This window comes from Suillus bovinus (genome assembly GCF_016758785.1).
Source record: "Suillus bovinus strain UH-Sbo-P2 chromosome Unknown EDB93scaffold_42, whole genome shotgun sequence".
Lineage (NCBI taxonomy): Eukaryota > Fungi > Basidiomycota > Agaricomycetes > Boletales > Suillaceae > Suillus > Suillus bovinus.
The window spans coordinates 76,172-88,379 of record NW_024542098.1 but is presented as its reverse complement, the minus strand read 5'-3'; the positions used below and the strand labels follow the sequence as shown (position 1 = coordinate 88,379).

Here is a 12,208-nt window from a genome sequence, read left to right as displayed (position 1 = left end):
CCCAATCCAACCCTATATTGACTATAGGTGCAAGGTGTGGTATAAGAACCAACTCACTCCACCGCTTGGTCATGCTCTCGAAAGCAGGAACCGCACCACTCAGTATGGGAGTGCTTTCGCTGGACATTGTTTGCTGAGCAGCATGCGGTGCCTGATATATAATGATTAATCAGATTGTGAGCCCAAAATATGTGAGTACTGACCTCCAAAATCACTTCAAGGTCCTGTAAGACGAGCCATTCCATTGGGCTCAACTTCTTGTCAATCATGTGGCATTGAAGGGGGGAGTCACAGAATAAATCTACAGCCTAGTTCACTGTTAGTCCATGTAATTAGGCTGGGTGGATGCTTACCTGACGAAGTGTTCGTAAACGGTTCAGCATAACATATGCTGAGTCCCAACGTGTGGGCTCATCATGCAGAAGTTGCACAACAGGGAGTTGAATGTTTGCACCTGAGTCATCTTGGAACCACTTCTCGTCATTTCCTGTGGTAATGATTACCCTAAAACTACTATGTCGTTTGTCTGATGCACGGTGTCTTAATAACCGAGGGTCTTATATAAAGTCATGTAAATGTAATGACACCACAATTACACTTTGGATAAGACTGCTTGCCAGTCCTCAATTAACACGGTCTACGACTTTTCCTATTTCATGGTAGATAACGTGTGAGTTCTTGGGAGGCTCGCTAAACTAATCTTTTTATAAAGATCAACCTAGCCGGAGCTTTACTTTTCTTTATTGAAACTCAAATCTCTTGTCTAGGAATAAGCTTCTAGACACGTAATTCGGTTTCTGGAATGTATTTGCCTAGGAAATCTCCTTCTAGGCTCTGGACTTGGATACTGGAACTAGTGAGATGTGGTCTCAAATATACAAAATATGACCAAGATCGCTTGGTCTATGGACACCTGACTGTGAGACAAATGGTCTCAAATATACAATATATGTTCAAGATCGCTTGAACAAAGGGGACTATAACTTGACCAAGATTGCTTGGTCTATGGGACAACTAGTGAGACGTGGTCTCAACAATATGATAGATGACTAAGATCGCTTAGTCAAAGGGCACAGAGCAATGAGACAAAGGGGTCTCAAAGACAATATATGTGACCAAGAACACTTGGTCTATAGCACTAATAAGTTTCTAAGGTAAGAAACTTATAATCTCAAGGGAATTCTTTTCCCTGCACTTGTCTCACTTCAAAGGGACCAACTTTGCAAGTGAAATATCTGAGGCAGATTGCTACAAATGGGAGATCATATTTTTTTGGGGGAGAATGGGCTCTCCTTATATACATTTTGTGTGGGAAAGTAACCTAGGTTCACAAACAATAAAAAATAAGGAGGACCAATCAAAATATTGGGTCAAACCCAATAAAAGAATAAAATACAAGTGAAAGATGGAGCTATGACATCATTGTGGAGCAGAACATTCTGGAATGTGGAGTAATGACATCATAATGACATCAAGAGTGACATCATTGTGGAGCAAAAGATTCCAGAACCTTCCATGAGTGAGTCAGAGTGAGTCATTGTGGAGCAGAATATTCTAGAAGGAAATGACATCATGAATGATGTCATTGTAGAGTAGAATAATCTAGAGCTTGATGACATAATATCTTTCAACAGAATACCTGCAGGAGTATCTGTGGAGTCTTATGACATCATAATGACATCATACCCTATGGGTACAATTTTATGAAGTGTCAGGTGAGTCAAAGCATCCTAATGAAAAAGTAAAGTAAAGAAACACTAGAGAAAAGTAGGTAGCAAAAATAAGACAGTTGGCAGGAATTGAAACACGGTCTTTTTGGATAGGTTTTTTATAGGCTTTGTACTTTTCTCTGTGGTTTTCTCTAGCCAAAGTGAATAAGCCAAAGGCAAGGCTATACCTTAACCTCCATTTCTCTTCTCACATCAACTAGGTCTAAATGTGATTCCCATCTCACATTAGACTTTTTCCGTCAAAACATATTCAGATCATGAAACTTGGGGAAAACTGGAAATATGAACCATGGTTTGAAACCAAGGTATGGGTTGGCTAGTCTGAGGACTAAGCTAACAGACTTTGTCTTTTGAGGGTCACCTAGTATTCATGTCCATGCATGATTCCCACATCATGCAGGACAACGGATAGTGCATATGAGGAGCCTCGCGCGGTCCAGAGCTTTGAGTTGGATGGCTTGAACATACATGTCTTTCTCAATGGTCTTACCTTCGATTACCCATCTGCTGACCACATCTGAAAAGTCGGCTTTCCAGTACTCATCGAGAATATGCCTCACACAAATATTGATGATGTGAGGAAAGCACGGGATCCTGTTTTCAACAGGATGAAATTGAATACCGTGTAACTCCAATAGGTGTGATAACTCTTGCATAGAGGTGTTATTGTTTCCAGCATTATCGAGAGTGAAATGACCCGACTAAATGAAGTCAGTGCATGTCACATTGAACAAATAGATACTGACTTTTTTTGTTACATTGGCACGATCAAGGAGGCCCACTATGGATGCGCCTAGGTTATCTCCCGAGTGAGTCCCTGGGGTATGCTGGAAAGCTATCAATGCTGCCTTTAAGACGAGAACATTAGTCCAATCTTCTTTGGTGATCCAATGAGCTGTAATTGCCATAAATGGGCGGAGATTAGAGTCTGACCAGAGGTCGGAGGTAAACGAGACCTTTCCCTGTGCCTTCTATATGTATAAAATAAGACCCTTTGTGTGACTCTCAACAGTAGTACACTTACTGAGAGGTCGCTCTTTAAGACCTCAAAGTACTCATTGAAAGCATTGAGGATCAATTCCCGCAATTTGGTGCGGTGACATATGTCAGCATCATTTAACTCTGGTCGCAGAAGACGGATCAGTCAACGAAATTCAGGGCATTCAATTAAATTGATTGCCTGAAGATATTAGTAACAATAGTTTGTATAAATTAGTCAGCAACTCACCTGGTCATCAACGACGATAAACTTGACGATCTGTCGATGCATTTCATCGAGGGTGAAGTTAGGTAATTCATCTCGCAGAGGTCCCTGCCTGAGCGGTGTGATATCACGATCAGAGGGAGAACCGAGTGAATCAATGGTACAAGTCAGATCCTTCTTCAGCCGTTTGCGGATTGACCCGAGGGTCCAACCTTCATCAAAAAGATCAATCATAGACTTTATCTGTATGAGCCATCCATGGTGCTCTGCCTCCTCTAAGTAAAGGTCGGTGTGGCAATTGAAAACATGTGCTCGACGACCTCCAGAAGCAGTAGAGTTAGCATATGACGTCGCTGGGTATGAGGGATCCTGTTGGTTCATTTGCCTGGTAAAGAATGTAAGATAAAAAATGTCTTGTGCTGATGCAAACACAATACGTACTCGCAAGGTATGCAGATCCTGCGCTTAGCAACCTTATCTTCCCTAAAAAAGAAAAGAACATCATCAGAGCTTTTGGGTTTTTTGGCGCGACCACCAGTGGCCATAGGTTCAGTTGGGGTGGAATGGATGGTGTTGATTTCAGTTTGGAGTGGGCTATGGCCTGTAGGTGCGACAGTGTTGATTGCGGTTTGGAGTGGGCTAGGGCCTGTAGGTGCCCTGACCGTAGGTGCAGATTTGTCCTCTTCTTCATCTCCAGAGACATCTTCGAGGTTGAAAGACTCCCCTTCTTCTCCTGCAGGAACTATGCAATTTGGAGCAGCACTAGCTTCAGCACCATCTCGATATCTGCGAGGGAGCTGCCGGTCTCAACGTGGATTGGTAAATGCTGCAACAGCAATGGGGGTGATAGAGGCAGTGGCCAAGATGGGAGCAGCGACAGCAGCAATTGGAGTGGCGATGATTGGAGTGGGAATGTGGGCAGCAATGGGGGCAGCAGTGGCCTTGGGTGCACGCCGGCGAGGTGGCATATCGGTAGCACCGTAGTAGACTATTGTGAACCCAATAACTAAATCCCTTTTTATATAGATTAACACCCTGGAAATATCAATAATCATTAGTATACAACATATCACAAAGTACTGGACTGTTTACCTGTAAATCTGAGAGGGTGCTGAGTGTTGGGGTGCTGAGCGATAGGGTGTGGCCATACAAGGTGAGGATAGTCTAGCAACTCCTGGGGGCATGCCTTCACCTCATGTTTAATCGCATCCTGAATCATGTAAGTGACATACCTTCATCCTCACTGCTTATGCCAATAACCACTGATTGAGTGCATGCTGGATGGGCCTGGATCTATATCACATTGCGATAAAGTCAGAAAGGAAAGTGAATTGTTGGTGAAAAGGCTCACATGCAGACTCAGTGAGGCAAATGGGATGAGGGTTTGATGGCAAGTACTAATCATGGAGTGTTGGCAATGGAAGGCAGGGAACAGCATGTTCCATGGTTGCATTAGATCGTGGAAGACTCGAGTCAAGAGTGCACGTTGTCGTTGTTAGTGTTGCCGTGGACCAAACCGAAGTGAATCAAAGTGGAAATTGGATACACTTCGGTAGACTTCGATGTGGATGAAGTCAGTCGAAGTACACTTCATTTCACTTCACGAAGTCAGCAATAGGCGAGACAGTAGATAGAAATAATAGATTGACCAAAATAGATACAGTATAATCTAAGAGACTAAGTCTAGATCTCATCCTCATTCTCATTTGCGAATAGCTCAGCGAGTTCATCAAGCTTACCTGCTGCCACAAGCTCATCTATGGCATTCCTAGATACAGGTCCCAAAATAATGTAATCCGCTTCTTCAGCAATAAAATGGGATGTGAAATTCAGCCGAAGTTACCTTGAGGTCACTTCGCTTTGACCGCAACACTAGCACTGCACGATGTTTTGCCCAGACTGGACAAGAAAGTGTGTGGCAGTACTATAGCAATGATATACATACGTGCATTTTATGTACATACAAGTAATGGCAGCTACCCTTATTCCATTAACAACACTGTCGGCTACCTTTACATGGTGTTGAAGTGGGTGTATGTGATTGAAAGCCGTTGCGTGGACGTAAACTTCCATATGATGTGAGCTTTGCTTCACAAGTGAGATGAAATGGACTACTTACATGCGAGTTGATCGGCGAAGAGGTGTAGCCTTCAGCAGACATGAGGGTGTCACTTCAGTCACTCGATGTTCATCGGGGGGTGCAGGGGTAGGGTTATCAGGCTTGCTGAAATTGAGCAAGCATGCAGGCAAGGTGGCACGAAGACCATGCAGTAATGAACGAAGATAGTCATGGTCAGGATCCTCTGAAAATGCAAGAGAGCGCGAGTAAACAAGAATACTCGCAAACTCAACAGGAATTCCATGACACAAGGCTTCAACCGTAGTATTAACTTTGCGCTCGAGTATGGCAGTACTAGAAAGCTTGTCGTGGTCATTAGATAACCATGGAAGGGAGCCGCGCAAGAAATATATTAACATATATGCCAGTGATTCAATATCATCATGGCGGCCTGGCTCGACCCCTAAATGGTTGTTGATTGAGGCAAACACGGGGGTGCCAGTAAGAGGTCGATCATGACGAAATGGGATGTGTGTTCGAGTTGATGTGTTGCAGTACTCCTTTGAAATACCAAAGTCGATGATAAAAGCAGTGTGCCTTGAATTGTCAAGGCCCATCAAGACATTTTGTGGTTTGATGTCGCCATGGATGTAGTTATGTGAGTGAATATACTCAAGACATGTGAGCTGAGTAAATGTATTAGCCTCTGCAACAACTCGCCACAGACTGACTAACCAGTTGGTCACCAAGATTGACAACAGTATCGAGGTTGAATTTCTGATGGTGTGCAAGAAATATGTTGTGCAGTGATGAACCAAGGAGGTCGAGAGCCATGGCATGGTATGTCGCCTCTCTGCCGAACCAAAGTACATGAGGTATGCCAACTCCACCTTCGAGTTGTTTCAAGATGCAGTATTCACGCTGCAGAGAGGATGAATTCTTGATGATAGGTTCCAGTTTTATGGCAACTACATCATTATTTATGATGTTTCGTGCATGGTACACGACAGCTAAGTCAGGTACATCTGAATCAACATAGTCACAATGTGAATGTCATTGTTACACACCATATGAACCCGATCCCAGTACATCCCCCAGTCTAAATCTCCCATAAACTCGAATGGGGACTTTATTCATAGTACACAATCCAATAGACACTGGAATCTTGAGTCTTGGAGCCTGAGAGAGGTTTTCACACACCTTGGAGCTGGCTGAAATTGGCTTAAGCCGTTTCAAGCTGCGGCTCATTTGTTCTTGGTTCATAGTTGGTTTGCATGGCTGACTAACACTTTGAACCAACCTAAACAGCTCACTGGTGACTTGGCTCACCTGTTTGGCCGAACTGCCGGCTATCCGGCAAACACCTAGCCTGAGTCAGCATTAGCCGGGCCGCGGCACAACTAAATGTAATGTCTGAATCTTCAGATACTCGAGCGATAATGGGTTGTAACCTTGACGCTAGTGTAGTGGCTAATACCACCGTATCTAAGGTGCGTGGCGTACTGCGCCGGCCATTTTTATTGACCTGTCTCTGATCTCAGCGATGACTCTATCATTATATTAGGTACTCATGCCATGATACACGAGGTTGTTCACCCTCGCCCTCCCATTTATTTGTGAATGAAGCCCTGTTGAAGGTGAATGAAGTATTCCATGATTGGCGTCTCGTCCGCATGTTGCGGAGAGTGCCAGTGAGTACAGTATTCTCGATATATAAGACATATTTGACTATGCGAACTTTGATAGGGTCGATAATCGGATGAAAATGTATCATCTCTATTCCAATTATACGCGTGGACGGTCCATCTTTTGGTTTGTAAACCTGAAGTTGTCTCTAGGCGCTGCAAATATATTGACCACGTATTAGTGTCCACGAATGCTACGGAACTTTTCCACCGGAGACATTTCACAACGAGAGGTCGGGACGCAGCCGCAAATTGTAAATTATGGAAGTCGCCGAATAGCCTAAATCGAAGGTGGAATCTTAGATGATAATGTATGGGTAAGTGTCAGTGCCAATCTAACAGTGATACTGATAGTCAACAAAACACTGGTACATAATGAGAATATCATGAAGCTTTTACCGTTTGTCAGTATCCAAGCACTGATTTCTGCGAAAGTAAAGATTATTACACTACTACTAGAATGTTCCGGTCACCAGTGGCGGGGTTTCGTATTGCTGTTGCATCAACACTGTTCCAGCTAAAATTGGGTAGTACGCACGTATGCTATACATTGTCTCGGGCAATTCTTTAGCCTGAGACACTGTGTCAGTGATGTGAGTGAGAATTGTTCGAGAGCAACGTGCACCAACACTAAGAAAGCTAAGGCGACAGAAAAGTAAGAATCAGACACCCCGTGGTCCAACCATTCTTACATGCCTAAGAGCCTAACTTTGAGCAAGCACGTCATAATGATGCAGCCTTACCGGCTATGGAGAGAAGCACTAGAAAATTACTCACTTGGAACTTGATTTATCAACATCTCGGCCCAGCAGTGATCATGCTAGCTGATGCGTGGCGTTAAATGTCAAATCTGAGTGTGCGCCGCGGCGGAGTGGCATCAAGTAATGAAGATTATATACTGCGGACCGGGCCTCATCATGCACCATGGCATCATGATGTTATGAAGGTCAGACCACCTGCGGAAGAACGCGCTCAGTGGGCGTCATGACAGCTTGGGACTTGTGCCGGAGCAAGAAGGACTGATCACCATGCAGTCACTTTCAAGTTGGACCTGGACAGTACTCGAATCGCAAATCAATTACTACTACCAAAATGGGCATGCATGGCACGTGCATGTCTGCCCCAGGTCTGTCCCAATATTGGGTACTTTTGAGTCTTTCGGGATCCCAGTTGTTTGTCCAGGCAGCAGGCTTGCGTGGCCGAGCGAGACTTCTAGTTCTTACATTTGCCTCGAGAGATTGCAGTAACATGATGAAAATTTTCACCTTTCGACGAGTGTCAACCTATTCATACATATATCCTAAATATGAAATATAATTGTATGTATCCGTGACAATTTTTTGTGTCCTATGCAGAGTAATACTCTATGGAGGACAATATTTCTGATATAAAGGACGCCTGCATCCTTGCCGTGCTTCAAGGCTTGTAGATAGGCCCTGGCGTGAGGAGTCTTCTGCCAGTTTGCCGTTCCTCCCGGCTGATAACTGCCAAAACTTCAGACACATCACGTAGGTACAAAGTCAGTCAATAAACTCATCAAGAAAACAAATCCCAAAGAGGTAGAGCAACCCAAAGCCAACCCGCCCCACCAAGCAGCTTCAGTCAGACTTAAGTCTAAATTACTGTTTATAACGATGTTATATCCATGTTGGACCCCTCTCCCCAACGCGCTCGAGTTGCAGTAACAATTATTATAAACACCCATAAACTGCAGCATACTGGCGGTGATTAACCAGACTGCATTGATGATTGCCAAGAATTTCCCACTCCATCTCAAAAGGTTCGATAGGACCTTTGCGAGACGCATTGTGATGGAAAAGAACGGGCTCCAGCTAGATCTGCCCGAGTAAGAATGCGTGTAGTGCGAAATGATGCTTGACGCAACGAGCATCGCCCACACTATCGTAGCCAGGGCACCGTAGATGATATAACCAAGAGATCTACAACCAAGGCCCTGTCGTTTCCCGTTTGTCAGCGATAAGTAAAGGTGTGGCATCAAGCGATGCTTACGTTAGTTGGAGTAAAATACACAACCAACACCGCAGCTCCAGTCGTTGCCCACTGCAAAGCTAGGGGCAGGAGTGATGCCACAAACATGCGGAAAAATATCCCTGACGCCCAGGGACTCCATATTCCCCATCTAGGTGCTGCATATCGAGGAAGTCTACAGTATGCATTGACTTCGGACGGGTTTCCAGACCTGTTGCTGGGCTCAATAGTGTTCCTTCCGCCCGCATTCTTCCATATGTCACCTATCCTGACCGGTCTATGCATTCTGCAATTGTTGGAGGCCATTAGGAAAGCATCGAAGACATCCTCCGCCGACCGAGACCATGGAATGGCTCTGGCATAATTGTAGATGGGTGGAGTTAAACTCTCGTCGGGAGACGAAGGGTGTTCCAAAGTGGAATCAATGGATATGGCTCGTCTTTCGGAAAGGTCTGATGCCTTTATGGCTCCACAATGGGTCGCTACAAATGCCATTGCATCTGCATTGTCCATGGCCCGTTTAATGCGCACATAGTCACACTTGGGGGATAGCTGCAGCCAACCTATAACGATTGGTATGAGCCACAACCAAATCGACCCTGCGCCTTGACCGTTAGAGTCGAGATTGGCGTCAATGTCCGACAGCGAGCCGATGGCTGTCAATAGGTATGCAACGACGACCCACGCAATGGATGCCGCAGATGCGATGGGCCAATTGAGAGTATAATCGAGAAAATCGGCAATTTTCGGCCACCAGTCGTCATTCTCTGGCAGGACAATGAGGGAGCTGAGCAACGAGTCTTCATTCGTTATTTTCAGTGGAGTTTGCTGAAGGCTTATAAGGATGCGGACGGCGTGTTTGGCGTTTGGGAAGGACACCTTCTCAAACCGACGACTGATCCACCGAGCGTTGAGAATAGTGAAGATCATCGAGTAACCGGCGAGCACCGGTGAACCGATTGTGAGGACGACAGACATGAGGTTGTCAACTCTATGTCTTGCACCGAAAGGCAGGTGAGAAATGAGCGCAAGGTAGGGTAACAGCCAGGCGCTGAACTGCTGCGAAACGTTTGCCCAGTCGGGCTTCTGTGTTCCAGAGCCGCATTGTGAAAGACATGCGCCATAGGTGAATCCGACTGCTTTTAAGATCTCCGACGATGTGTTTGTTATACTTCCACCATTGGCATCTACCAACCCGGACGCATTGAGTGTCTGATTCGCATTATTTCTGAAGTTGATGAAACAGTCAGTTACGTTAACCGCGTATGCCCCTCTGAGAGACACGAGTAACAGAAGAAAAAGTCGGGTCTCTGGAGAATGGTGAGTAGAATTCAAGACTAGAATTTGAACTCACTCGTTGTATCGCGCATTAGCTGCATCATAGAGCAAAGTGCACCTATGGATTTATATAAGGGAGTTCCCAATCCGTAAGACCCATGGGGCTGGTAATAAACCTATTTGAATAGAAACCGTTCAACGTCGTTACACAGCACTCCTATGCTTAAACTTGTGACTCGTAACTAGCTGTTACCTGAACTTTGAAATCATGCAGGAACTTACCGTGTCCGGTTTCACCCGACCTCTCCGAATCAGTAAAAACATCCACGTCAAAGTTTCGCAGATACCATACCTGTGAGTCTGAATCAATAAACCCCATGATCTAAGGATACATACATCACATGTAGTGCGAAGCAGAGAAAAGAGCCGCGCTTACGTCTATCGCATGTGTGGGGGATGTGGATTGGTTGAAGATTGGACCAGACTTAGTCGACAGCGCAGAATTGTTTAGATAGCAGGTTAGTGATATGCATTTCATGAGTACATCCTGAAGAGCGAACATTACTATGAATTAGAACCGAGCACAAAATGGAAGGAAGAACCGGCCTTGAGCGTTTTTACGTGGCATATACAGATACTCCCAATCCGTGCATCGCTTGTTGTGCAAATGTGGGATTACTTCAGAACCAACGAGTTTATGTATCAAAGCTCTGGCTCGCTAACAAAGAGGATAGCCAATGGCCCGGTCGTGACTTGTGAGGCCTGAATATTCTGAATCCTGGATGGTACAGGCTGAGACTCGGAGTTAAAGTTGTATATCATTGCGTAAGCTTCTGGACGTCCCACACCGTCACGCACGGTGATATCACATTGCGTCCGAAGGACGAGTCACGAGTCTGCCTGCCTTCACCTCCTAGCATGAATCGACCACTAATACTTTATATAATAATACGCAGTAGTACGAGCGCTCTTCCAGTCACTCGCATCGGAATCTCAACACCCTGAGTTTGATGCGGAACATTCGACAGTATTTTGTCACGCATCTGCTGCGGCAGTGTTGCGTTAAGACTAGATAGTATGTAGCTCACAAATTGTGTTCTGACTCATGTGGAATAGAGAATCGAACCAGGAAATTATGCTCGAGGGAATGCTTTAAACCACCACTTGACAGGTCATTTTGCTATCCACTCGATTCGAGGATGAAATCTGCTACGAAAATGCTCTTCACACGTTTTTGAAGCCACATCTATCAGCCTCCATACATACGGACAACCGTTCAAGCTCCAAGAAATATTCTACGTATTCGCACTTCCAAGCGTATGGATAGTCGACCAATCTCCACAAAGCATCCGCATACAGATGGTCACCCCATATCCACCAAAATAGCGCGGCATTCAGGCTAAATCATTACACATTGCAAGTTGCTCCTCAGTTCACAGGCTCCCCCTCGGATGAAGATAGTCTCTTTATTCCCTGTTCCGCACGAGGTACCATCATTGTGCGTCAATTGGGATACTTGTGTGGATCGACATATAGGCATAGAATTTTGCTGCGAGTTTCTTTGCTCAGTGTTTGCTCCCCAGGATGATCGAGAGGTAACTGCGATTTTCTATTGATTGTGATGTGAACAAGGACTATGCGGACATCTCATAAAAAAGTCTTACATTTGGTCTGGCAACAGTATACATGTCAGATTTTCAAATACCCTGGGTCCAGACAGCGGTGACGAATGGAGCATGGGAAACAAGTTTTCTCTGCTCAACACTGTGACCATGACATTTGAAGCAGCGTGGACGTCCCGGAAGTCCCTACATCCAAGCTGTATAGGACCAGGTGTCCGGCTGGGATTGATGGTGTATGTAAAATTTGCACGCAAATCATCATTTTTCAGCTTGACACTGTAACAGATTGCTATAGTCCATCATGGCATCACCCATGATATACTACGCCTCCGTTACCGAAGGTGAGACGAGCTCTCACCCTGAGCATGTTATCTGATGATGGTATGCTCCTCAGCTTGACATCGGCGATGAAAGCCGACTCGTGCCTTTCTTGTAACATTGCGACCATGACTGGAGCATGTGCCAGTACGGAGTGTCTCTGCCGTTTTCCGTGGCTGCTGCTCGCCTGGGTACTGATGTATGACAGACATCTCTTTCAGTCCTACCATGGCAGGAGTCCTTTGACAGGGCTATATATCTCTTGGGCGTCTCTCGTGCGTAAGCAGTATATCGTGATGCCCGTAAAACAAATCCGTGATTGC

The 12,208-nt window shown here is 45.2% G+C and overlaps 2 protein-coding genes across 2 annotated transcripts; both read right to left on the bottom strand.

Annotated features, from left to right (window-relative positions):
- Positions 1-4,784: 4,784 nt before the first annotated feature.
- On the bottom strand, positions 4,785-6,130 carry EDB93DRAFT_1241444 (casein kinase I isoform delta; the record flags this gene model as incomplete). The annotated part of the gene is made up of 4 exons (XM_041451875.1): positions 4,785-4,858; positions 5,193-5,679; positions 5,729-6,003; positions 6,061-6,130. 4 exons carry the CDS (start codon positions 6,128-6,130, stop codon positions 4,785-4,787), a joined length of 906 nt encoding a protein of 301 aa, XP_041306032.1.
- A 1,791-nt stretch (positions 6,131-7,921) lies between these two features.
- Positions 7,922-10,233, bottom strand: EDB93DRAFT_586519 (uncharacterized protein). Its single transcript, XM_041456783.1, has 3 exons — positions 10,022-10,233; positions 8,689-9,977; positions 7,922-8,632 (listed from the first exon to the last, which is right to left on the bottom strand). The coding sequence occupies exons 1-3, from the start codon at positions 10,047-10,049 to the stop codon at positions 8,183-8,185; spliced, it is 1,767 nt and encodes a 588-aa protein (XP_041306031.1). The 5' UTR covers positions 10,050-10,233; the 3' UTR covers positions 7,922-8,182.
- Between the last annotated feature and the right edge of the window lie 1,975 nt (positions 10,234-12,208).

Excerpts from the sequence above, each read along its gene's own strand:
- EDB93DRAFT_586519 (XM_041456783.1), bottom strand. The coding sequence starts at position 10,049 with ATGATGCAGCTAATGCGCGATACAACGA. Across the intron at positions 9,978-10,021 it reads GCTAATGCGCGATACAACGA|AGACCCGACTTTTTCTTCTG; the intron begins GTGAGTTCAAAT and ends ACCATTCTCCAG. Across the intron at positions 8,633-8,688 it reads TGTATTTTACTCCAACTAAC|GGCCTTGGTTGTAGATCTCT; the intron begins GTAAGCATCGCT and ends GGGAAACGACAG.